The 22,772-nt window shown below is 42.2% G+C and overlaps 1 protein-coding gene and 1 long non-coding RNA gene across 18 annotated transcripts in view; one reads left to right on the top strand and one right to left on the bottom strand.

Annotated features, from left to right (window-relative positions):
• Positions 1-22,772, top strand: part of PCED1B (PC-esterase domain containing 1B) — a 156,859-nt gene that overhangs the window by 121,917 nt on the left and 12,170 nt on the right. For 2 of the 7 annotated variants that reach the window (XM_063593072.1, XM_063593073.1), the window contains one exon: positions 10,854-10,910. The exons of 2 other annotated variants lie outside the window; for them this stretch is intronic. In XM_063593072.1, coding sequence (XP_063449142.1) covers positions 10,869-10,910 — 42 coding nt within the window. In that variant the 5' untranslated portion in view covers positions 10,854-10,868. Of the gene's footprint in view, positions 1-10,853; positions 10,911-14,902; positions 15,107-21,823; positions 21,969-22,219; positions 22,336-22,772 lie in introns of those variants that run through there. 3 more of the 7 variants (XM_063593075.1, XM_063593074.1, XM_055095721.3) reach the window with 3 other exon arrangements.
• On the bottom strand, positions 1,869-15,008 carry LOC103782833 (uncharacterized). 11 transcript variants are annotated; one of them, XR_010108828.1, is made up of 7 exons: positions 14,801-15,008; positions 14,582-14,681; positions 9,211-9,332; positions 8,570-8,670; positions 7,851-8,052; positions 5,083-5,160; positions 1,869-4,717 (listed from the first exon to the last, which is right to left on the bottom strand). It is a non-coding gene; the product is annotated as an uncharacterized LOC103782833 (long non-coding RNA). The 11 variants fall into 11 exon arrangements; XR_008620422.2 differs by having other exon boundaries at positions 7,851-8,028; XR_010108829.1 differs by lacking the exon at positions 8,570-8,670 and having other exon boundaries at positions 7,851-8,028; positions 14,582-14,716.

Raw genomic sequence — 22,772 nt, 5'->3', positions numbered from 1 at the left:
TGAGGAAGGGGCTGCCAGTGAAAGAGCCAAGATGGAGTCTGTCTGGCTCTCTTAGCTAAGGGAGAGTCAATTCAGGTGGAAGCAAGGCTAGGTGATTAAAGGAAAAGGGAGATTCTAAAAACAGGGTTAGTAAAAACAAGGTTGGGCGTTACAATACCGCCCAGCAGTATTTTATTGTTATTCCTTAACAAAGGAAGAAATTTTTTTTTCTTTTTTTTTTTTTAAGACAAGGTCTCACTGTATCATTCAGGCTGGAATGCAATGGTGCGATCTTGGCTCGCTGCAGCCTCAACCTCCCGGGCTTAGGTGATCCTCCCACCTCAGCCTCCTGAATAGCTGAGACTACAGGTGTGCACAACCACACAGAGCTAATTTTTTGTATTTTTGTAGAGATGGGGGTCTCACCATGTTGCCCAGGCTGGTCTTGAACTCCTGAGCTCAAGTGTTCTGCCCACCTCGGCCTCTCGAAGTGCTGGAATTACAGGCATGAGCCAACGCACCAGGCCTGGAAGCAAATATTTTTAAGTTTGTCTTTGAGGAGTGGTATGTGTAAACCTGAGCATCTATCTGAAAACAGGCCACTAAGCTCTGCCCAATTATGAAGAAATATTTAAAGCCATTTAGATCAAGTACTATATTAGTTAGTATATTGATGTTACAAATATACAGTTATCTATATTCATTGTAAGCACCACAAATAAAATATAAATATCACCTAGAGGATACTTATGAAGCATTCAGGCTTCGGGAACCTGATTCTAATGTGCTACTAAGATAATGAGAATTCATTAAGAGTTATTTGCACATAATAGAAGGGTTAATATTTGCAATGACAGGGAGTTGATATTCAATAGAACTTTCTAAGCTTCCATTCCTGGATTGGTTAAAAGTCTGGAAAATTATGTCAAAATTTGCCCATCAAAAGATGATACCGCATTGCAGAAGCACATGAGCTTCCAGGTTATGCCAGACTGGATGTTGCCTGGGAAACCATTACTGGCTTTTGCTACAGCTAGAAGAGAAAGTCTGTTCCTAAGGCGAAGATAGTTTCAGAACTTTGTATCTCTAGTTCTTTCATAGCTTCTGCAGTCCTCACTGCTCACATGTCTTCTACCCACAGCCCCAGTTTGATCTGATTCTATGTGGTCCCTGATTCCCAGATATTTGCCTGAATTTGACTCCTTCACGTCTAGACATTAGTAAAAAAAAAAAGAAAAAAGAAAAAAGAAAAAAAATTGCAACACTGCAAAACTGTTTGGTTTTACCTATGCAGTAACTTTTTATTTGAGGAAATGTTTAAAAATCAGGATACAGGTCATAAAAATATATATTTACAGTTTTTTTATTTTTGAAAAATTGGAATTTTGGCAAGTTAAAGCCATATTCCCTCATGAAGTAATCTACTAGAGCAGAGTGGCCACTGTGCTCTTAAATGACACATGCGGTCTCCAGTTTGCCAGAATCCTCACTAATCCCAATTGTTCCCAATACTGAGGCTATTAATTTTCATTTACCACTATACTTTCACCTCTGTATATTTTTTATGGTAAAGAATTACTTCTCTTTTCTTTCTTTTTTTTTTTTTCCTGAGACAGTCTGGCTCTGTTGCCCAGGCTGGAGTGAAGTGGCATGATCTCAGCTCACTGCAACCTCTGTCTCTTAGATTCAAAAGATTCTCCTGCCTCAGCCCCCCAAGTAACTGGGACTACAGGCAGCCGCCACCATGCCCGGCTAATTTTTGTATTTTTAGTAGAGATGGAGTTTCACCATGTTGGCCAGGCTGGTCTCAAACTCCTGACCTCAGATGATCCACCTGCCTCGGCCTCCCAAAGTGCTGGGATTACAGGCATGAGCCACCGTGCCCAGCCTTCTCTTTTCTTTTTTTAATTTTTTAAAATTTTTTATTTCCAACTTTTAAGTTTAGGGGTACATGTGCAGGTTGTGCAGTTTCGTTACATAGGTAAACATGTGCCATTGTCACTGGCTGCACAGATCATCCCATCGCCCAGGTATTAAGCCCAGCATCCACTAGCAATTCTTCCTGATTCTCTCCCTCCTCCCAACTCTCACCCTCCGACAGGCCCCAGTGTGTGTTGTTCCCTACCCTTGGTGTCCATGTGTTCTTAACATTTAGCTCCCACTTATAAGTGAGAACATGCAATATTTGGTTTTCTGTTCCTGCATTAGTTTGCTAAGAATAATGGCTTCCAACTCCATCTCTGTCCCTGCAAAAGACATGATCTCATTCCTTTTATGGCTGCATAGTATTCTGCAGTGTATATGAACCACATTTTCATTATCCAGTCTATTACTGATGGGCATTTAGGTTGATTTCATTTATTGCTGTTGCTACTAGTGCTCCAATGGACATACATATGCATGTGTCTTTATAACAAAATGATTTATATTCCTTTGGGTATATACCCGGTAATGGGATTGCTGGGTCTAATGGTATTTCTGCCTCTAGGTCTTTGAGGAATTGCCACACTGTCTTCCACAATGGTTGAACTAATTTATACGCCCACCAACAGTGTAAAAGCATTCTTTTTCCCCACAACCTCGCCAGCATCTGTTGTTTTTTGACTTTTTAAAAGTAGCCTCCGCCTCCCAGGCTCAAACGATCCTCTACCTCAGCCTCCCAAGTAGCTGGGACTACAGGCATGTGCCATCATGCCTGGCTAATTTTTGTATTTTTAGTAGAGACAGGGTTTCATTCGCTATGTTGGTCAAGCTGGTCTCGAACTCCTGATCTTAAATGATCTGCCCGCTTCGGCATCCCAAAGTGCTGGGATTACAAGTGTGAGCCACCACGCCCAACCCCCATATGAATTAAAAAAAATTTTTTTCCTAATTATGTGAAGAATGTCAATGGTAGTTTAATGGGAATAGCATTGAATCTATACATTGCTTTGGGCAGTATGGTCATTTTCATGATATTGATTCTTCCTATCCACGAGCATGGAATGCTTTTCCATTTGTTTATGTCCTCTCTGATTTCTTTGAGCAGTGGTTTGTAGTTCTCCTTGAAGAGGTCCTTCACTTCCTGATACTCTTCCATGTTTAATATGCAAAGTGAGTCTATATACAAAGAACAAACCCTGCTCATTTATTCATTTGTATCTCATGTCTGGTCCCTACAGCCATTTAACTTTGCAACTCCTGGTCTCACTCACAGATCTCTGGGTGTTCTTGAAGTGTGTATTATGCTGTTAATTTACTCCCAGGGCTACCTTGCACTTTGTTTCCTTAATCCTCCACTGCCTACAGACCAGGGGAGGCAGGTCATGCATCTAAAAGTAAAGGTTCTGGGTGGCTCTTAATTGCTCCTCTGAATTTGCCTTATTGTCTACAGATGGGCCATAACATTTATTTCTAATTTAGCAATAAATACTATATACTTAGTGACTCCTAGTATAAAAGAATCTGCATACTCTAGTTCAGTTGCCTCCGTAATCATTTAATTTTCCTTGTAATTGAGGTTGTATGTAAATACTGTAACCATAAACTAATGTAGCCAATAGTGTAACCACTTAACAGGTTCTCCTGGCCCATTGCCTAGAGAGAGCCAGTTTATTAAGACAGGGGAATTGCAACAGAGAAAGTGTAACTCGTGCAGAGCCACAGTATGGGAGACTGGAGTTTTATTATTACTCAAATCAGCCTCTCCAGAGTTCAGGGATCAGAGTTTTTAAGGATAATTTGATGGGTAGGGGGTTGGAAAGTGGGGCGTGCTGATAGATCAGGTCAGAGATGAAATCATAAAAAGTCTAAGTTGTCCTCTTGCACTGAATCAGTTCCTGGATGGAGGCTACAAGATCAGATGAGCCAGTTTATCGATCTGGGTGGTACCAGCTGATCCATGGAGTACAGGGTCTACAAAATACCTCAAGCACTGATCTTAGGTTTTATTATAGTGACGTTATCCCCAGGAGCAATTTGGAAAGGTTCAGAATCCTGCAGCCTCCAGCTGCATGACTCCTAAACCATAATTTATAATCTGGTACCTAAGGTGGTAGTCTTGCAAAGACAGTGTAGTCTTCAGGTAGGAAGGTGGTTTGTTTTGGCAAAGGGCTGTTATCGTCTTTGTTTCAAAGTTATACTATAAACTAAGTTCCTGCCAAAGTTAGTTCAGCCTATACCCAGGAATGGTGTAACAGCTTGGAAATTAGAAGCAAGGTGGAGTCAGTTAGGTCAGATTTCTTTCACTGACATAATTTTCTTAGTTGTAATTTTTGCAAAGTCAGTTTCAATAGGTTTTTATGAATAGGAGGAAAGAAAGAGAGGGAAAGAGGGAGAAGAGGAGGGAGGAAAAGAGGGAGAGAGAGAGGAAGGAAGGAAGGAAGGAGAAAAAAGGGGCAATAACCATGTAACCGCCTAAGGGGTTCACCTTGCCCACTGCGTAGACAGAGCCAATTCACCAAAATAAGGGAATTGGAATAGAGAAAGAGTAATTCACGCAAAGCCAACTGTGCAGGAGACCAGAGTTTTATTATTACTCAAATCAGTCTCCCCCAGCATTTGGAGAGCAGAGTTTTTAAGGACAATTTGGTGGGTTGGGGGAAGCCAGTGAGCCAGGAGTGCTGATTGGTTAGGGATGAAATCATAAGGAGTCAAAGCTGTCTTCTTGCGCTGAGTCAGTTCCTGGGTGGAGGGCACAAGATCAGATGAACCAGTTTACCGATCTGGATGGTGTCAGCTGATCCATCACATGCAGGGTCTGCAAAATATCTCAAGCATTGATCTTGGGAGCAGTTTAGGGAGGGTCAGAATCTTGGAGACTCCAGCTGCATGACTTCTATCCATAATTTCTAATCTTGTGGCTCATGTTAGTCCTACAAAGGCCATCTAGTCCCCAGACAAGAAGGAGGTCTGCTCTGGCAAAGGGCTGTTATCATCTTTGTTTTAAACTATAAACTAAATTTCTCCCAAAGTTAGTTCAGCCTATGCCCAGGAATGAACAAGGACAGCTTGGAGGTTAGAGGCAAGATAGCTAGCGTTGGTTAAGTTAGATCTCTTTCACTGTCTCAGTCATAATTTTGCAAAGGCAGTTTCAACCATAGTCAGCCCTCAGTAAGTACTAACCATAATATTGTCAATAATTGGCATCAGGCTTGGTGTGTTTTGCTCCACCTCCTGCCTCCTTGGTAATTCCTCAGCCTGCTGGGGACAAGGCAAAAGTCTTTTTTCAGTTTCTCTTTATATGAATTGATCATATTTCAACTGCTAGGTTTTCTTTGGGGGACTGAGGCAGAAGGATCACTTGAGGCCAGGAGTTCAAGACCAGCCTGGTCAATATAGCGAAACCTCATCTCTACCCCGCCCCCGCAACAAAAAAAAAATCCAAGGTGTTTTTAAGGACCTTGTATGTTAAAAATGAAAGTGAAGAAGTAGATCTGATGGTAGTTACAGACACTACCCTGTTTCTACCTTCCACTCTGTGCTTTCAAATCCCAACATCACCAACATAAATAAATGGTGATTAGATGCTTTAGCCAGCATTTGCTCTTGCCTTAGGTAAATGGCTATTCGAATGGCCAGGGACTTTGACATACTCATCCAACTGAAGCTGAACTCAACTTGGCAGGCTCTGCCCAGGTAGAAGGAGCTTTGAATGGGATTTTAGCAAACAATCAGATATTACCAAAATCTTATTAGGAGAACAGCATGTAGAGTTACCCTGCGGTCTCTAGCTCAGGGCCTTGAGGAAATATCCTTTCAGAGCCTAGATGGAGCCCCATGGTCAATGCACCAAGAAAATAAAGGACTTTAGCCTGAAGGTGACAGACGGAGGACTAAATTACTTTAAATTTTTGTCCAAAATACATAAACAAATTGCTAGGATAATATCAGTGTTGGTTTGAATAGCCTGTTGGATTGGTTGAGATGAAGTAAGGAGCTGGCAGCTGGGCTCATCTGGTAGCACAGATAAGAACCTAATTAGCTCTATGAAAGAGGAAGCCCTGTGCCACCTCCCCAGAGCTGTGTGAGGCCCAGGGGCACACCTTCCAGCTGCCTGAGGCTGCTGCCTCCTCCCAGTCCCACTGAGGAAAGGAAGTGCTGTTTCTCTCCTGATAGGACAAGGATGACCCAGCAGATGGGCACGTGGGCAGGCAGAGCTCTCAACTACCTTTTCTCTTAGCATGGGTGACAGTGTGTATGCCCACAGACCTCCCTTCCTTCCTCTTTGCTTTTATGGACCAAGCGATGGAAGGAAATGACAATAAGGAAATCTTCCTTACACAAATATGTAAGTATGCATTCCTCTTCATCAGACACAATCACAACTTAAAGAACTTGCATCAGTCTTGTGAGCTGGCCCCTAACCCCCGACTATAATCGATTATTCTTAAGATACCTACTGAGAGAACTTATTCAGATAAAACATTTTAGGGCTTTTTGGAGCTTTTCTATTTAAAGAATAACAAGCTCCTTCTCTAGTTTTCTTTAACAAACTAAGCATATGACAGGCAGAGGTTACAGATTTTTCATAGCTTACTTCCTCCTGAAATTTAAGTCTGTGGTTAATCAAGCTCTGTGAATGACAGTTTCTCCCTCGAACTTTGTGGGCTAACACAGCTCTCTGAACACCCATAATTTGTTGGGTTTTTTTTTTCTTTTTTTCCTGAGCAGTGTAAACAATTGTAAAGCTTTAAATAAATAAGCTATAAGAAGTTTTCCCAGGGTCTTGATTCTGTGACTCCACCAGGTGTCAAGGTCTCTGAACCGGCTGCCCTTAGACACGTGCCTGAACTCAAAGCAGTCATACTGTTAAGGGATAGACTTGGTGCTGTAAACTTAGCCATTTTGGTTTTTGTTTGTTCGTTTGTTTTCAGACAGGGTCTCGTCTCCCAGGCTGGAGTGCAGTGGCACGATCATAGCTCACTGCAGACTTGACTTTCTGGGCTCAGGTGATCCTCCCACCTCAGCCTCCTGAGTAGCTGAGTATAGCACGCACCACCACCCTCGGCTAATTTTTTATTTTTATTTTTTTGAGACGGAGTCTCACTCTGTCGCCCAGGCTAGAGTGCAGTATCGCGATCTCGGCTCACTGCAACCTCTACCTCCCAGGTTCAAGCAGTCCTGCCTCAGCGTCCCGAGTAACTGGGACTACAGGCGTATTTTTAATAGAGACAGGGTTTCTCCATGTTAGCCAGGCTGGTCTCGAACTCCTGACCTCAGGTGATGCACCCACCTTGGCCTCCCAAAGTACTGGGATTACAGGCATGAGTCACCCTGCCCAGGCTATTTTTATTTTTGTATAGATGGGGTCTCACTATGTTGCCTAGACTGGTTTCAAACTCCTGGGCTCAAGCGATCCTTCCACCTTGGGCTCCTAAACTGCTGGGTTTACAGGTGTGAGGCTGTTTTGATTTCACTTGTAGGGAACAAAGACTGACACTGGCCGGGTGCAGTGGTTCATGTCTATAATCCCAACATTCTGAGAGGCTGAGGCAGGCAGATTGCTTGAGCCCAGGAGTTCGAGACCAGCCTGGTCAACATAGTGAGACCCTGTATCTACCAAAAATAACTTAACAACAACAAAAACAAATGCCCTGCTTGACTTTGTCACAGTGTTTTAATTTTCATTTACATCACCCTTCTCTATGTGGCACTGTGCGTGTGGCATCTATGCTGCTCAGGACACAGTGAGGTGTCTGGTTGTCAGGGTGAGCAAAGACCAGGGCAGGCAGAGGGACCTCAGATTCCGGCTTCACTGCTTAGTGTCAGCTGATTGGCTTGAGGCAGAACCAGCCCTCCAGGAAGTCCTTTCCCTTTTCTGATATTCCTCATGGAGACAGTAAGAGCTACCCTGCAGGGTGGTTTTAAAGGTAACAATAGGCTGGGCTCACCTGTAATCCCAAAGGTGGGAGGATCACCTGAGGTAAGGTGTTCGAGACCAGCCTGGCCAACGGGGCATGGTGGCACATGCCTGTAATCCCGGCTACTCGGGAGGCTGAGGCAGGAGAATCACTTGAACCAGGGAGGCGGAGTTTGCCGTGAGCCAAGATCATGCCATCGCACTCCAGCCTGGGCAACAGAGCAAGATTTCGTCTCAAAAAAAAAAGGTAATAATAATGAATACATGAATATGTAACACCTGGATTAAAGTAGACTCTCAATAAATGGTAGCAATAATAATTATTGTTGATTTTGTGAAAAGAGTTGATACACTTTAAATGCTTGGAATAGTATACTCAGTAGGTGTTCATTGTTATTGAATACTGTTATCAAAGGGAATCCAGATGCCTTATCAATTTGGGATCTTCAGGCTTTATCCCAGTAATGCTATGGATTTGGCTAATGTGTTTGATTAAGGCAGAAAGGCTGGTATCTTCAGAAAAATTTTATGTGATTTAGCAGGTTAAATTCAACTTATGAAGGGAAGTAAAATTATAAGATCTGGGTCTTAGAAAGAGCAAGACTGTAGTTTAGAGAACGGATTGGAGGAAGATGAACTTGGAAGCCACAGCACCACCACAGCAGGATTCTAGATTTGAACTAAAGCAGAGGCTATAGGAAGAGAAATGGACCGATCAGAGACTGGCTTTGGAGATAGAAGCTACTCTACTTGTGGCAGATGAAGAGGAAGGAGTCACCGATGATCTTGAGATTTCTGTCTTGGGGTAACCGGGTGGATATTGATTTCATTTACTGAGAGGAGGAACAGTTCTGGAAAATAACATGATTCGTTTAGAATTTATTTTAAATTGGAACCTTGCGTGGTCAGTTTATTCAACCAGAAACAAAGACATTTCTTTACTCTTAGCTATTTTTGTCATGTATTTTAAAACTATGCCATAATTTAACGAACATATATCACTAAGAATAAATGCATAGGTAGAAAATAACCACAATCAGAGTCTTCTGTCATGATACCAACATATAAAGTGGCTAGGGCCACAGTTATGTAACACTTAGAAATCATGACTAACAAAATAGAATATTGACATATGATTCAAAGACTTACAATTACAGATTAATTAAACTGCACCAGATTCAGATAAATGAAAGTAATGTCTGATTCTCCATCTTCATTTATTTAAATGTATTTCAGGCCGGGCTTGGTGGCTCATGCCTGTAATCCCAGCACTCTGAGAGGCCGAAGCAGGTAGATCACCTGAGGTCAGCAGTTCAAGACCAGCTTAGCCAACATGGTGAAACTCTGCCTCTACTAAAAATACAAAATTGGCTGGGCATGGTGGTGCATACCTGTAATCCCAGCTACTTGGGAGACTGAGGCACGAGAACCACTTGAACCCAGGAGGTGGAGGCTGCAGTGAGCCAAGATCATGCCATTGCACTCCAGCCTGGGTAACTGAGCAACACTCTGTCTGAAAAAAGTAATAATAATAAATAAATATATTTCAGAGACACAACAACAAACTATGTTAAGGAAAAGAGCACCCTAAAAGAAAAAGGAAGGTCAAAAAAAGTAAGCTGTAACAATATTTTTGTAAGTGATAATTGGGAAAAATACTTAAAAGCCTACTATTTTACCGGTAAAATGGAATAGTGATATACGATTAATTTATAAAACAAATGATGCAATATGGGCCAATCGTATATGCAAAGCAAATATTCATCATAAAAGAATATGACTAGAAGCTACTTTTCATGGCGCTATTTTCATTTTCATGTTTTCAGTAGAATTTTAAAAATCCCTTTTCAGTAATAGAAGTGATATCTAACATAAAGCCATAAATGCACTCCCAACATTGAATTCTAGTTATCTGCTTCTGTGTTTTTCCCTCCCTGCACTGTGAGCTATAGAACATAGAGAAGACCATATCCTACTCAATCTCATATCTCAGGTGCTAAGCACCGTGCCTAACCGAGGGAGCACTCGATGGATGTTTATCTAATAAAGTAAGAAAGGAAGAATAGCACACATCCAAAAATATTAAGCTGTTTCTATCTTCCTTGACAAAACAACCTTATGGCCAGGCGCGGTGACTCACGCCTGTAATCCCAGCACTTTGGGAGGCTGAGGCATGTGGATCACTTGAGGCCAGGAGTTCAAGACCAGCCTGGCCAACATGGTGAAACCCCAACTCTACTTTAAAAAAAAAAAAAAGGAGCCAGGTATAGTGGCACATGGCTATAATCCCAGCTACTCAGGAGGCTGAGGCAGGAGAGCTGCTTGAACCTGGGAGGCAGAGGTTGCAATGAGCCAAGATCGCACCACTGCACTCTAGTATGGGCAACAGAGTGAGACTCTGTCTCAAAAAAAAAACACAAAACAAAACTGGGTGCAGTGGCTCAGGCCTGTAATTCCAGCACTTTGGGAGGCTGAGGCGGGTGGATCATTTGAGCCCAGAAGTTCAAAGCCAGCCTGGGCAACACGGTGAAACCCCATCTCTACCAAAAATACAAAAAACTAGCAGGGCATGGTGGCTCACTCCTGTGGTCCCAGCTACTGGGGGTAGGTGGGAGACTGAGGTGTGAGGATCACTTGAGCCCAGAGGTGGAGGTTTCAGTGAGCTGAGATCATGCCACTGCACTCCAGCATAGGTGACAGAGCAAGAGACTCTGTCTCAAAAAACAAAAAGAAAAAAGGAGAGAGAACCGGAATTGGAAAACTAAGCTTGTGGTTTAAAGGTAAGGGACATTGCTAAATAATGTAAGACCCAGTTCTTGCAGGGCATTAAATTATTCTCTGTAAAAAGAGCTTACAGCCTTAGAGAAAAAAATTCATGAACTATAGCTCTGGAACTATGAGTCCAGGACCCAGGAAGCCTGGTCTTTAGTCCAAGCTCAGTAGTTAACCTGTGTGATTCAGACAGTTGCTCAATCTCCCCGAGCTTCAACTTGACCTAACGATGATTTCTGTCATCTCCCCTCCACTTGCGCAGTCTATTCCTGCAGTGATGGTGTCATACCAGCCCATGGAACAGTGCCCATCAAACAAGGTACTTGTCAGTATTTACGTTTTTTTCCAGTGGTTAGTCATTTAAAGAATTATTTTGCATTACTAAAGCATGGATGCATGTATACTAATCCCTGGAACAAAATGAGCATTTACTAAGTGCCAAGCAGTCTGCTTAGCACTTTGCAGGTTTAAACTTCACAACTGGAAGTGGGCCAGAGGGGTTGAGTACCTTTCCCAAAGTCACACAGCTTCTGGATTATTAATTTGGGACTCTGAACTCAGGCTTTTCTGCCTGCAGAGGCCATGTTCTGAACCACTAGGCTGCATTGGAACAGAATACAGAACTTGCATAAAACATAAGAATTCTAAGAATTTTGTGGAAATGTTTAAGAAATCCTGACAGAATGGGATCTTTTATAAATTCACATTTCTCATTTCATCCATCCTGAATAGTGAAATCACTGATTTGGCTTTTCTCATCTGTAACATCCCAAATCCTAATAAGTATTGCCTTGTTCATCAACACAAAGTTTGCACATACTTCGTGCAAAATTTAGTTCTGTTACTAAATCGAACTCATGAGAAGTTTTAATCCAGAATCTCAAAGTTCCTAATATGCTATCAGAGAAGATTTCGTACCCTAATAGAAACAAATTATTCATTATTCATATGTGCTTGAAAGTACTAATTGTGAGTGCTTTGAAGAGAAATTATCAAAAATATGTGGACTGTTTAAGTCAGACAAGCAAAGAAAAAACATAGTTTTGTGATTTGCCAAATTTGGCCCATTCGTTTAAGGCAGCCCAGGAATAGATTTAAGCACATACACACACGAGCCAGCTGAAATTAATGTATATATATGTATATATTTAATGGGCTGATTTCTGGTCCACTTATAGGATTCCCAAGAAGATAAGAAAAATAATTGTGTTCCTTAAGATAGAAAATGTGGATAAAACGATAATGGCTTGCATAAAGAAAAGTTTAAGTTTCTCTGTGGCTATAACTACTAATGAGCTGCTAATAGTAAAGGATATCTGTGTGTGAAAGCACATTCACAGGGTAAAACATTTTATGTGCATAAGCTGTCATTACTGTTTAAGAAAAAGCCAAGTTTGGTGGGTAAAAAATAAAAGATGGCTCACTGAGCTTTGAAACATGAGATAGGGCCAGAATAGCAATAGTAGCTGTCTACATAGAGCATAATAAGTTCTTGAAAGCAAGAAAATCAGTTGAAAATCTGTTGATCTCAACTTTATTTTAAGTTTAAAGAGTATAAGTGTGATTATCATTTGCATTATTACAGCTCCTCTGTTCTCTGGTCTTGGGATGATTACAGAGATTGTTCTTTTATTCTCACAGTGCACAGACTAGCTGAAATCTACAGAACTAGAAAGATTTGCAATTCATTTATAGAATTGCTAGAACTAAATAATGGCAGATTTTTCAAAGTTATGTAATAGACTACTCTGGATTATAAAATACTAAAGCTATCAGTTGGGTTCTGCCTTGATTCTATTAAATTTCACGGTAATGACTGTACTAAAACTCATGGGGAACTGCAAGATAACTTTATTGATGGCCATAGAGGATGAAAACAATGCATAAGGTATGGAATTAATTTTAAGCCACACACTGAATAGACAGTGATGTAAAGTAAAATGATATTTTTCAAGGAAAGACAATTATGTCACATTATAATCCAGTTTACATAAATAGCATACTATTAAAAAAAGCTAAGTCTTCAGAGCATGTAATTCAGGACTGTTGTGAAATCTCTTACTCTTGCTGGTTAGTTATTTTGTGCTGTAAGGGAGGGAAAATGGCTTCCTCCCTACTTCTAGGTTCTTTGGCTGGGATACAAATTAAATTGACACAAAACAGATTAACAGGAGAAAAAAACATTTTGGCCAGGCTCGGTGGCTCATGCCTGTGATCCCAGCACTTTGGGAAGCTGAGGTGGGAGGATCACTTGAGCCTACCAGTTCAAGACCAGCCTGAGCAACATATTGAGACCAAATCTCAATTCAAAAAAAAAGAAAAGGAAAAAACATTTTTAATTATATGCACACACACTGGAAACCCACAAAATATGAGACTCAAAGAAAGGCCAGATGACGGAAGCTTATCCTGAGCTACAGGAAGGAATAGGGACTTGGTGCTTCTGCAGGGAACTAGTGACAAGTTATAGGAGGGTGATGAGAGGAAATGTATGGTGAATAAAGGATGTCTTGTTATGTAAATAAAAAGTCTCCCAGGTAATAAAAGTTGTCTGAGAGCAGGACTCTTCCTGATACAGATACTTTGACTAATGTAGATTTATTTTATAAATATAAATTTATTTTACAAAAGGACAGCTTTTCAGAGATACTCGTGTCTGCAGTTGCTCAGAATAATCAGCTCGAAATATGCCAAATAACTATATTTTGGGGTGGCATATTTTTTATTTTTGAGATGGAGTCTCGCTGTTGCCCAGGCTGAGGTGCAGTGGCGCAATCTCGGCTTGCTGCAACCTACGCCTCCTGGGTTGAAGCGATTCTCCTGCCTCAGCCTCCCAAGGATCTGGGATTACGGGAACCTGGGGGTGGTATATTCTGATCTTCTGTAGTCATGCACTGGGGACCTTCTGTAGTCATGCATTTTCTCGCTCTCTTTTTTTTTCTGATTCATTATTTCCTTTTCTTTTTCATCTTGGTATTTGTAGGGAAAGTGATATTCCTCTCCCCGAAATCATATTATTCCAGACAAAAGAAAACAAATGCCTACACTTATCTAATCAATCAGAAGACCATCTCCCCCCCCCCTTTTTTTTTTTTAAAGACAGAGTCTTGCTCTTGTCACCCTGACTGGAGTGCAATGGGACGATTTTGGCTCACTGCAACCTCCGCCTCCTGGGTTCAAGCGATTCTCCTGCCTCAGCCTCCCGAGTAGCTGGGATTACAGGGGCCCACCACCACGCCCAGCTAATTTTTGTATTTTCAGTAGAGACGGAGTTGCACCATGTTGGCCAGGCTGGTCTCGAGCTCCTGACCTCAAGTGATCCACCCGCCTCGGCCTCCCAAAGTGCTGGGATTACAGGCATGAGCCACAGCGCCAGACGAACCATCTCCCTTTTAAGCACACTGTCCCCTTGAGTTACCTGCTGGTTTCAAGTGGAACACTACGGGAGGAAGCAGAAAGTTCTTATCTTGTTCTGCCACATACTGGATCTAGCTGAGGCTGGGGCTCAGGCCCGTGGTTTCCTGTAGTGTGGACTGAGCCATTTTTCCATCAAGACGTCAGTGGAGAGATGAAGTGAAAGGATTTAAAAGCGGTTTGTGGCCTGCCATGGTGGCTCACCCCTATAATCCCAGCACTTTGGGAGGCCAAGGCGGGTGGATCACCTGAGGTAAGGAGTTCGAGACCAGACTGGCCAACATGGTGAAACCCCATCTCTACTAAAAATACAAAAATCAGCCGGTGTGGTGGTGGGTGCCTGTAGTCCCAGCTACTCAGAGCCTGAAGCAGGAGAATTGCTTGAACCTGGGAGGTAGAGGTTGCAATGAGCCGAGACCACGCCACTGCACTCCAGCCTGGGCAACAAGACCAAAACTCCGTCTCAAAAAAAATAAATAAATAAAAATAAAAGCGGTTTGTAAACTGTAACACCTTGCACAGAAACACAAGATTACTACTATTAAATATTATTTAGAAAAGTAGAGTTCTTCTTACCATTTCCCTGTTTCTTTCTTCTCACTTCCTCCTTTCTCCTTCTGACCACCTTTTCAGCCGTGAACATACCACACCAGCAAGAACAATAAGAGCCAAGGGTCTGAATTGTTTAATCAAAGGAAGAGTCAAAATAAGCTACACCCAGATTACTGAGAAAGGTGAAATGAAAACAAGCTCAAAACCAAATTCCAGGAAGATGCTGTCTTTGTATTGACTTACCATTTCATGTTTTCACACATGTCAAAGTCTTGAAGCTTCGGTCATTAGTCTTCCGCTTCCTAAAGCAAGAAACTAAATGCTGACTTGTGTCGTTTGCCCCAGATGCCACCGGAAATGTCATCTTTTCCCCAGACGCTGGCTTGCAAGCACAGCAGCACCCAGAGGCTAACCTATTTCCCCTATAGCCCAAGCTCTGAGATCTCCCGTCTGGTCACAATGATCTACAGGAGAGGAAGAAAGCTATCTAGGGACGAGATCTAGAATCAACTGAGAGAGATGCTTAAAAATCACCAGTTACTTTAATGAGTAAGTACTTTTCAGTTTTTCCATTTTATCTGAAACTTTAAGTTGGCATTTCTGACCAGCCTTTCTTGAGACCATCATTTTTTGGGCACTTACTGTAGACAGGAATCAGCACCCTAGCCTCCTTCAGCCCACCCCATGTAACACTAAAGAGACAACTGGTGCTTGGCAATAACAAAAATATTAGTGATTGATAAACTTGTAAATTTATTAAAATGGACAGTGAAAGGAAACAGCCAATTTAGTTGTGAACTGGAGAAGGGACATGAGGCATTTGTTGTCTGCAATCTTGTATGTTGTGGTTGACCACAAAGGCTTGGCATCAGGTTTTATTTCCAGCACTGCTTCTTATAAAATGGATGACCTTGGGCAGATTACTCAATCTTTTAGCCTCAATTTTTAAAAGTATAAAATGGAGAAAATTGGAATATGTAGTCCGGGTGCGGTGGCCCACACCTGTAATCCAAGCACTTTGGAAGGCTGAGGCAGGTGGATTATTTGAGTCTAAGTTCAAGACCAGCCTGGACAACATGATGAAACCCTGTCTCTAAAAAAAAACTATAAAAATTAGCCAGGCATGGTGGCACAGGCCTGTAGTCCCAGCTACTAGGGAGGCTGAAGTGGGAGGATTGATTGAGCCTGCAGAGTTGCTGCAGTGAGCCATGATTTCGCCACTGAATTCCAACTTGGGCAACAGAGCGAGACAAGAAAGAAAGAGAGAGAGAGAGAGACAGAGAAAGAAGAAAGAAAAAAAAGAAAGGAAAAGAAAGAAAAGAAAAGAAAGAAAGAAAGAAAATTTCTTAGGTTGTTTTTGTTTTTGTTTTTTTGTGATGGAGTCTCACTCTGCTGCTCAGGCTGGAGTGCAGTGGTGCTATCTCTGCTCACCGCAACCTCCGCCTCCCAAGTTCAAGCGATTCTTGTGCCTCAGCCTCCTGAGTAGCTGGAATTACAGGCACGCGACACCACGCCCAGCTAATTTTTATATTTTTAGTAGAGACAGGGTTTCACCATGTTGGCCAGGCTGATCTTGAACTCCAGACCTCAGGTGATCCGACCGTCTTGGCCTCCCAAAGTGTTGGGATTACAGGCATGAGCTACTGCGCCCTTCTTAGAGTTAAGAAGAATAAAGAGATAAACTGGTAAAACATGTAAATACTTTTTGGAGGGTATGCTAAATAATGCCACTAAATAATTAATGTTGCTAAATAATAAGTTAAATGCTTCATTTAACTGGAAATCTCCCTTAACCACTAAGCCCACTTTCCAGATATGCTAAGGTGGCTCAGAATAACAATAGCAGCGAACATCTGTAGAGTTTACACAGCATTTCATTTGATTTCCACAATTAACTCTAAGGTAGGCAGTGCAGAGCTGTTGACTTATTTTTGGAGCTGGAGGAGAAGAGAGAAGCGGGAGCTCGGCTGGACACGGCAGCAGGGAGAAAAACCCCTAGGTCCGTTGTTGGCACTGAAGTGGGGAAAACCATGGCCTGGGGAAAGGCCTAATGTGAGAAGTTAGTCGGTGTGCATAGGAAGTATGACATTCATTTCACCAGCACAGATTCTTGTTCCTCAGCTTCCTTAGTCCCTGGACCTTGCTTGTCCTTTCTTCCGCTCCAAGCCGTAGAGCTTGAAACTGGCAAGTCCTCAGTTGCACTGCCAACAGGCAAAGCAGTGGGAACTCAAGTTTCCAGAATCCTCTACAACATAGTGTGAGTAAAAGCCAAGGCAGAGACAGTGTCTTGCTCTGTCATCCAGGCTGGAGTGCAGTGGTGCCATCACAACTCACTGCAGCCACAAACTCCTGGGTGCAAGGTATCCTTCCACCTCAGCCTCCTCCTGAGTAGCTGGGAGTACAGACATGCGCCACCACATCCTGATCATTTTTAAATTTTTTTTTTTTTTTTTTTTAGAGACAGAGGTGTAGCTTTATTGCCCAGGCTGGGCTTGAACTCCTGGTCTCAAGCAATCCTCCCTCCTTGGCCTCCCAAAGTGTTGGGATTTCAGGTGTGAGCCACTCTACCTGGCTGAGACTTGCTCTCATTTTTAAATTCAAAAAATGTTTTCCATAGATCGGCCGCCTGTGGAAAAAGGTGACTCAGGCCTGTAATCCCAGCACTTTGGGAGGCCTAGGTGGGTGGATCACCTGAGGTCAGGAGTTCGAGACCAGCCTGGCCAACACGGTGAAACTCCGCCTCTACTAAAAATAGAACAATTATCTGGGCATGGTGGCAAATGCCTGTGATCCCAGCTATTCCGGAGACTGAGGCAGGAGAATCACTTTAGCTCATGAGACAGGGGATGTAGTGAGCCAAGATCGCACCACTGCACTCCAGCCTGGGCAACAGAGTGAGACTCTATCTCAAAAAACAAAAATAAAAAAGTTTCTTTTCCCATAGAAACACTATTACACATAGAATTTAAATACTACAAAAATGGTAACAATAATGATAGCAACAATAATAAAATAATGTCCATTTTTAAAACTCTTTTGGGTAATCCCTTCAGAGGAGCATAGGTGCTATTTCCCCCATTTAAGAAGTAAAAAACTAAGTAGCACAAAGATAAAGTAAGCATTAGAGGTGGAAGAAATCCAGGCCTGCTGACTCAACCCTGGATTCCTGTGACTGAGTAAATGGACTTTTGTAGCTAGTCCTGGAGCAGAATTGTCACAATCCAACCTGTTCATCAGTTGAAAGCACTCGTCATTATTAGCTCTCCAATCGCCCTTGTTTTTCATCCATGGGAACTTTTAATTCAGCCACTTGTTGGAATCTAGAGTAGTCAGCATAAGCCTAAACATTTGAAACACAAATATAGCTTTAGTGCAGCACTGGGTTTTCCATCGGCTTTTAAGAAGACTAGCTAACAGAGTGATGAAAATCGAACTAAGTTATTTCACACCTGCTTTGTTTTCTCATGGAAAAATTTAAAGCTGTGCACAAAATATTGTTTTGTTTTTCAACAGAGAATAACAAGGAAAGCTACATGCAAATATTTCTTTCTAGATAATATGATTTTTTTTCCTCTTAATTTAAACAAGTATTTATAGCTGAGATTAAAAGCTCAGGCTTTGGAGCCATACTTCTTCCTAAAGAAACAAAAGGAAACCTTAAGCTTATCTAATTATTCAGAAGATTCACTGTCATTAATGGGTTTGGTGGCAGGATCCTAAAGTCCCAACTACCCAGGAGGCTGAGGAGGGGGGATTGATTGAGCCTGGGAGGTTGAAGCTGCAGTGAGCCGTGATCATGCCCCTGTACTCCCAGGTGACCAAGGGAGACACTGCCTCAAAAAAAAAAAAAAAAGAAGAAGAAGAAGAAGATACATTGTCAAAAGAATAGTTCTGCCATTTACTAGCTGGGCAACCTTAGGCAATTTATTTATTTATTTTTAATTTATTTTTTGAGACAGAGTCTCATTCTATTGTCCAAGCTGGAGTGCAGTGGCGCCATCTTGGCTCACTGCAACCTTTGCCTCCCGGGTTCAAGCAATTCTCTTGCCTCGGCCTCCTGAATAGCTGGGATTACAGGTGTGTGCCATGACACCGGGCTAATTTTTGTATTTTTAGTAGAGACTGGGTTTCACCATGTTGATCAGGCTGGTCTCAAATTCCTGACCTCAGGTGATCCACCCACCTCGGCCTCCCAAAGTGCTGGGATTACAGGCGTGAGCCACCATGCCCAGCCAACCTTAGGCAATTTATATAACCTCTCCATGCCTCAGTTTACTTATCTATAAAATGGAGATAATAATACTTCCTCCCTCACCAGGTTGTGAGAATGGAGTAGGCCTGGCACAAAGTGAGTGCTCAGTGAGTGCCGATGATTACTAGGCACAGGCACTGGGCCCTGAGGGGTACAAGGATGGGTGAGACCCACTTCTGCCATCCAGAACTAGCATAGAGTGGGATAGAATGGCACATGGGCAGTTAATTATAGAACAAAACAGAACCAAAGGTTAAGTAGAGGCATCCCTCAGAGGAAGGAGAGATTTTTCTATCTAGGAGAGTAGGGAAGGCTCTCTGACAAAATTGTCTTTTAACGTGAGTCTTAATGAAGCAGCAGAATTTCAGTAAGAGGAAAGGGTTGGGGAACATTCAAAGGTGAGTCACAGAGACAAACATAAAGACATGAGAAAAGGCCCTCTGGGCTTATACAAATCCTATGGTTCCCTGCGGGCTTTCAGAAGATCCCAAGAAGAAAGGATCATATCCCAAGACATAAAAAGTTTACAGAATGCAAAATGTTGGAATTATTCTAACATATTAAATGAATTTGAAATTTTAAAACCTAGATGATGAAGTTTTATGTAAGAAAACATAAAACTAAAACTATACCATTTAAAAAATAATGTTTTAATCAAAGACAAACTTTTTAAGGACTAAGAAAAATTGGGGGAAAGTAAAATATTTAACCGTAAAACCGAAAACAAATGTGATATTGATCACTGTGCTCAGCTTCCCAAAATATATATTGCAACATTCCCCTCCTCCCTGAACTATATCTTCAAAATATATATATTGTTTCCAATATTTGTTAGACATCAAAATTCTTTTTTTTTTTTTTTTAAAGAAAGGGATATCACCATGTTGCCCAGGCTGGTCTTGAATTCCTGGGGCAAGTGATCCTCCTGCCTAAGCTTCCCAGAGTGCTGGGATTACAGGTGGTGAACCACCACGCCCCGCCAACATGAAAATTTTTAAATGATTGCCAGGATACAGATCAACCTAAGGATTTCTTCACAATTAAAACAAAACCAGTCATCAAAAATAAAAATGACTTTATCCACATATTTCAGAAGCAAAGTTTATTTCCACCCAATTATGTATTCCCAGCCAGTGCTTCAAGAAAAATTATACAGCAGCTTTCTGAAATTGCCTGGTGAGAATGTGCTGCCATCATTCCCATTGTTGGTCAGTGCAATATTTACATTTAAGGAGACTGTTCAAAGGTCACGAGACAATTATTTGAGAAATTCAGCCACAGTTTGATGGGAAGATAAATGAGTGTCTAGAGAAGTGGGAAGTGGCTGGGCACGGTGGCTTATGGCTGTAATCGCAGCACTTTGGGAGGCCAAGGCAGGAGGTTTACTTGAAACTAGGAGTTCAAGACCAGACTGGGCCACAAAGCAAGAGCCTGTCTCCACAAAAAATTTTTAAAAATTAGCTGGGCATGGGATGCACACTTGTGGTCCCAACTACTTGGCAGGCTGAGGCAGAAGGATCTCTTGAACCTGGGAGATAAAGGTTGCAGTGAGCCATGATCGCACCATGGCACTCCAGCCTGGGTGACAGAGTGAGACTCTATCTCTTAAAAAAAAAATTAAAAAAAAAAAAAAAAAAGCCGGGCGCGGTGGCTCACGCCTGTAATCCCAGCACTTTGGGAGGCCAAGGAGGGTGGATCACCTGAGGTCAGGGGTTCGAGACCTGCCTGACCAACATGAAGAAACCCCATCTCTACTAAAAATACAAAAAAATTAGCCGGGCGTGGTAGCACGTGCCTGTAATTCCAGCTACTTGGGAGGCTGAGGCAGGAGAATCGCTTGAACCCGGGAGGCAGATGTTGCGGTGAGCTGAGATCGCGCCATTGCACTCCAGCCTGGGCAACAAGAGCAAAACTCCGTCTCAAAAAAAAAAAAAAAAAAAGAGAGAATTGGGAAGTGATAGGGGCCTGCATAGACTGCTTTTCCTACCTCCTACCCGCCCAACCCCAGATAACTTTATTCTCTCTACCTGAATATGTCTGAAACTCAGGAGACAGGTCTGGGCTAGAGACAAAGATAATAGCTACATTCACTGAGCACTTAGAAATGTGGCGGTGTCATGCTAATAACTTTACATGTATTCATTTAACCATCACTTGTTAGGAAAACTGCAGTAATATTGTTCCCATTTTATTGATGAGGTTTCTTCAGGGCAGAGGGGTTGCTTAATAGGCCCAGGGACTCAAGGGCTAGTAAGCAGTGGAGCAGGATCTAAACCCAGGAGGCCAACCCCAGAGCCCCTCCTTCTCAGCCAGTGTGCTTTATTGCCCCAATTCTCAGTCATCTGCATACAAATGGGAATTGATAAGGGGATGGTCCGTTGTAACCATCCAAACCAGGACTCTTAAGGGTTTGGGGTGCTACTAATCATTCTGGGGAAACAGGCAGAAACCAGAACTGTTTGTGGCAAATAGGGACATAGGGTTACCTCATTTCCTGACACTCTGAAAATGGGTGGACACACGAGGATAAGAATGTTGAAGAGAAGAAAGGAGCCCTTCAGTGGGCCTTGAGAAAGACCTGGAAGGGAGGGAGAAATAAGAAAAAGAGAGAGAGAGAAAGACCAACATTTGGGGAACTGCCAGAGAAAGAGAAACCCTCAAAAGATACTAGGGAAAGACAGGATACAAGGGTGTCACAAATACGTGGACTTGAGGGCTGGGTTTCTCAGAGGGAGCAGTCAGTAGCGCCCCTACCCCTCATACTGTAAGAACCAAAAAGTGGCCACTGAAAGGAGCAACAGGGAAATCATTGGTGATTTACTAACAAACATTCCTTGGCTTTGATGCAGTCAGAGCCAAATTAAAGTAAACGGAGGAGTGAGTGGGAGGTGGGGCCCAGACCCAGACCCAGTCAGTGCAAGCAAGTTTTTTTTTTAAATGTGGCCTTGGAGTGGAGGCAAAAGATAGGACTGTCCTGGAGGTGGAGTCAAAGATGTTTCCTTTCTTTTTCAAAGCAAGAAACTAGAATGTGTTTAATGCTAAAAAGAAGGATCCAGGCCAAGGAGGGTAAAGAAAATGCAGAATGCAAATTATCCCCTCACTGGGGGATATCCGGGAGCGAAGTCCCTGAGCTGCTGAGGAAGCTTTACGCCTAAGGAGGTACCTCTCTGCCTTTGCAGGAGGGTGGGAAGTGGGGTGAGGATTTGAAGGTTTGAGGAGGGAGTCCAAACAGGGTTCTGTCTGCAGGCCTGTGTTTTCTCTGGAATCATTGTGGGAGGGCTCGCTGAGCCAAAGGATTAGAGGGGCCTACTGTCTGGCAGGCCTTGTATTATTAGGCCCTTGATGTACGAGATCTCTTTTCATTTTCACTATTATTTGACGAGGTAGGTAATATTATTCCCTTTTTACAGAAGAGGAAACTGGTTCAGAACTGTGGGCAACCAGCCCAAGAGCACGCAGCTGTCCAGGGGCAGAGTCCACGTCTGGCTTCTTTGTCTGGAGTTGAAAGCCAGATCACCACCTTCTGGTATCTTTCATTTGTGTTAAAGGGGTAATAGGTAGGAAGTTAGCAAATATACTTTGAATAATGATGCAAGACCATCATGTAGAGGTTTACTATAGACTGTACATTATTGAAATCATACTTTTGTGTTTATGAAATGCTTTGATTATTTATTTTAGGGAATATTTACAAAAGGCTGTAAAACAAAAGTTTAAAAAAGTGAGGTCACTGGAATTAATGGTCCATAGTTTTATCTTTGGTTTTTATAGAAGTTACCTGCATTTCAGTTACTAAGAACCTCCACTTCATTCATAAAAATGCTCTCTGCATTTCTTTCTGTAATTCATAGGCGTTGTTTATATTAGACTATTATTATGGGAAAATACGCTGCTTTAAGAATTTTTAAACTTGGTAATTTTCAGACTCAAAGTGTTTGAGATTCTTCTGTTGATAGTTTATTT

Source organism: Pan paniscus, chromosome 10 (assembly GCF_029289425.2).
Source record: "Pan paniscus chromosome 10, NHGRI_mPanPan1-v2.0_pri, whole genome shotgun sequence".
Taxonomy (NCBI): Eukaryota; Metazoa; Chordata; class Mammalia; order Primates; family Hominidae; genus Pan; species Pan paniscus.
This window is presented reverse-complemented; position numbering and strand designations above follow the sequence as displayed.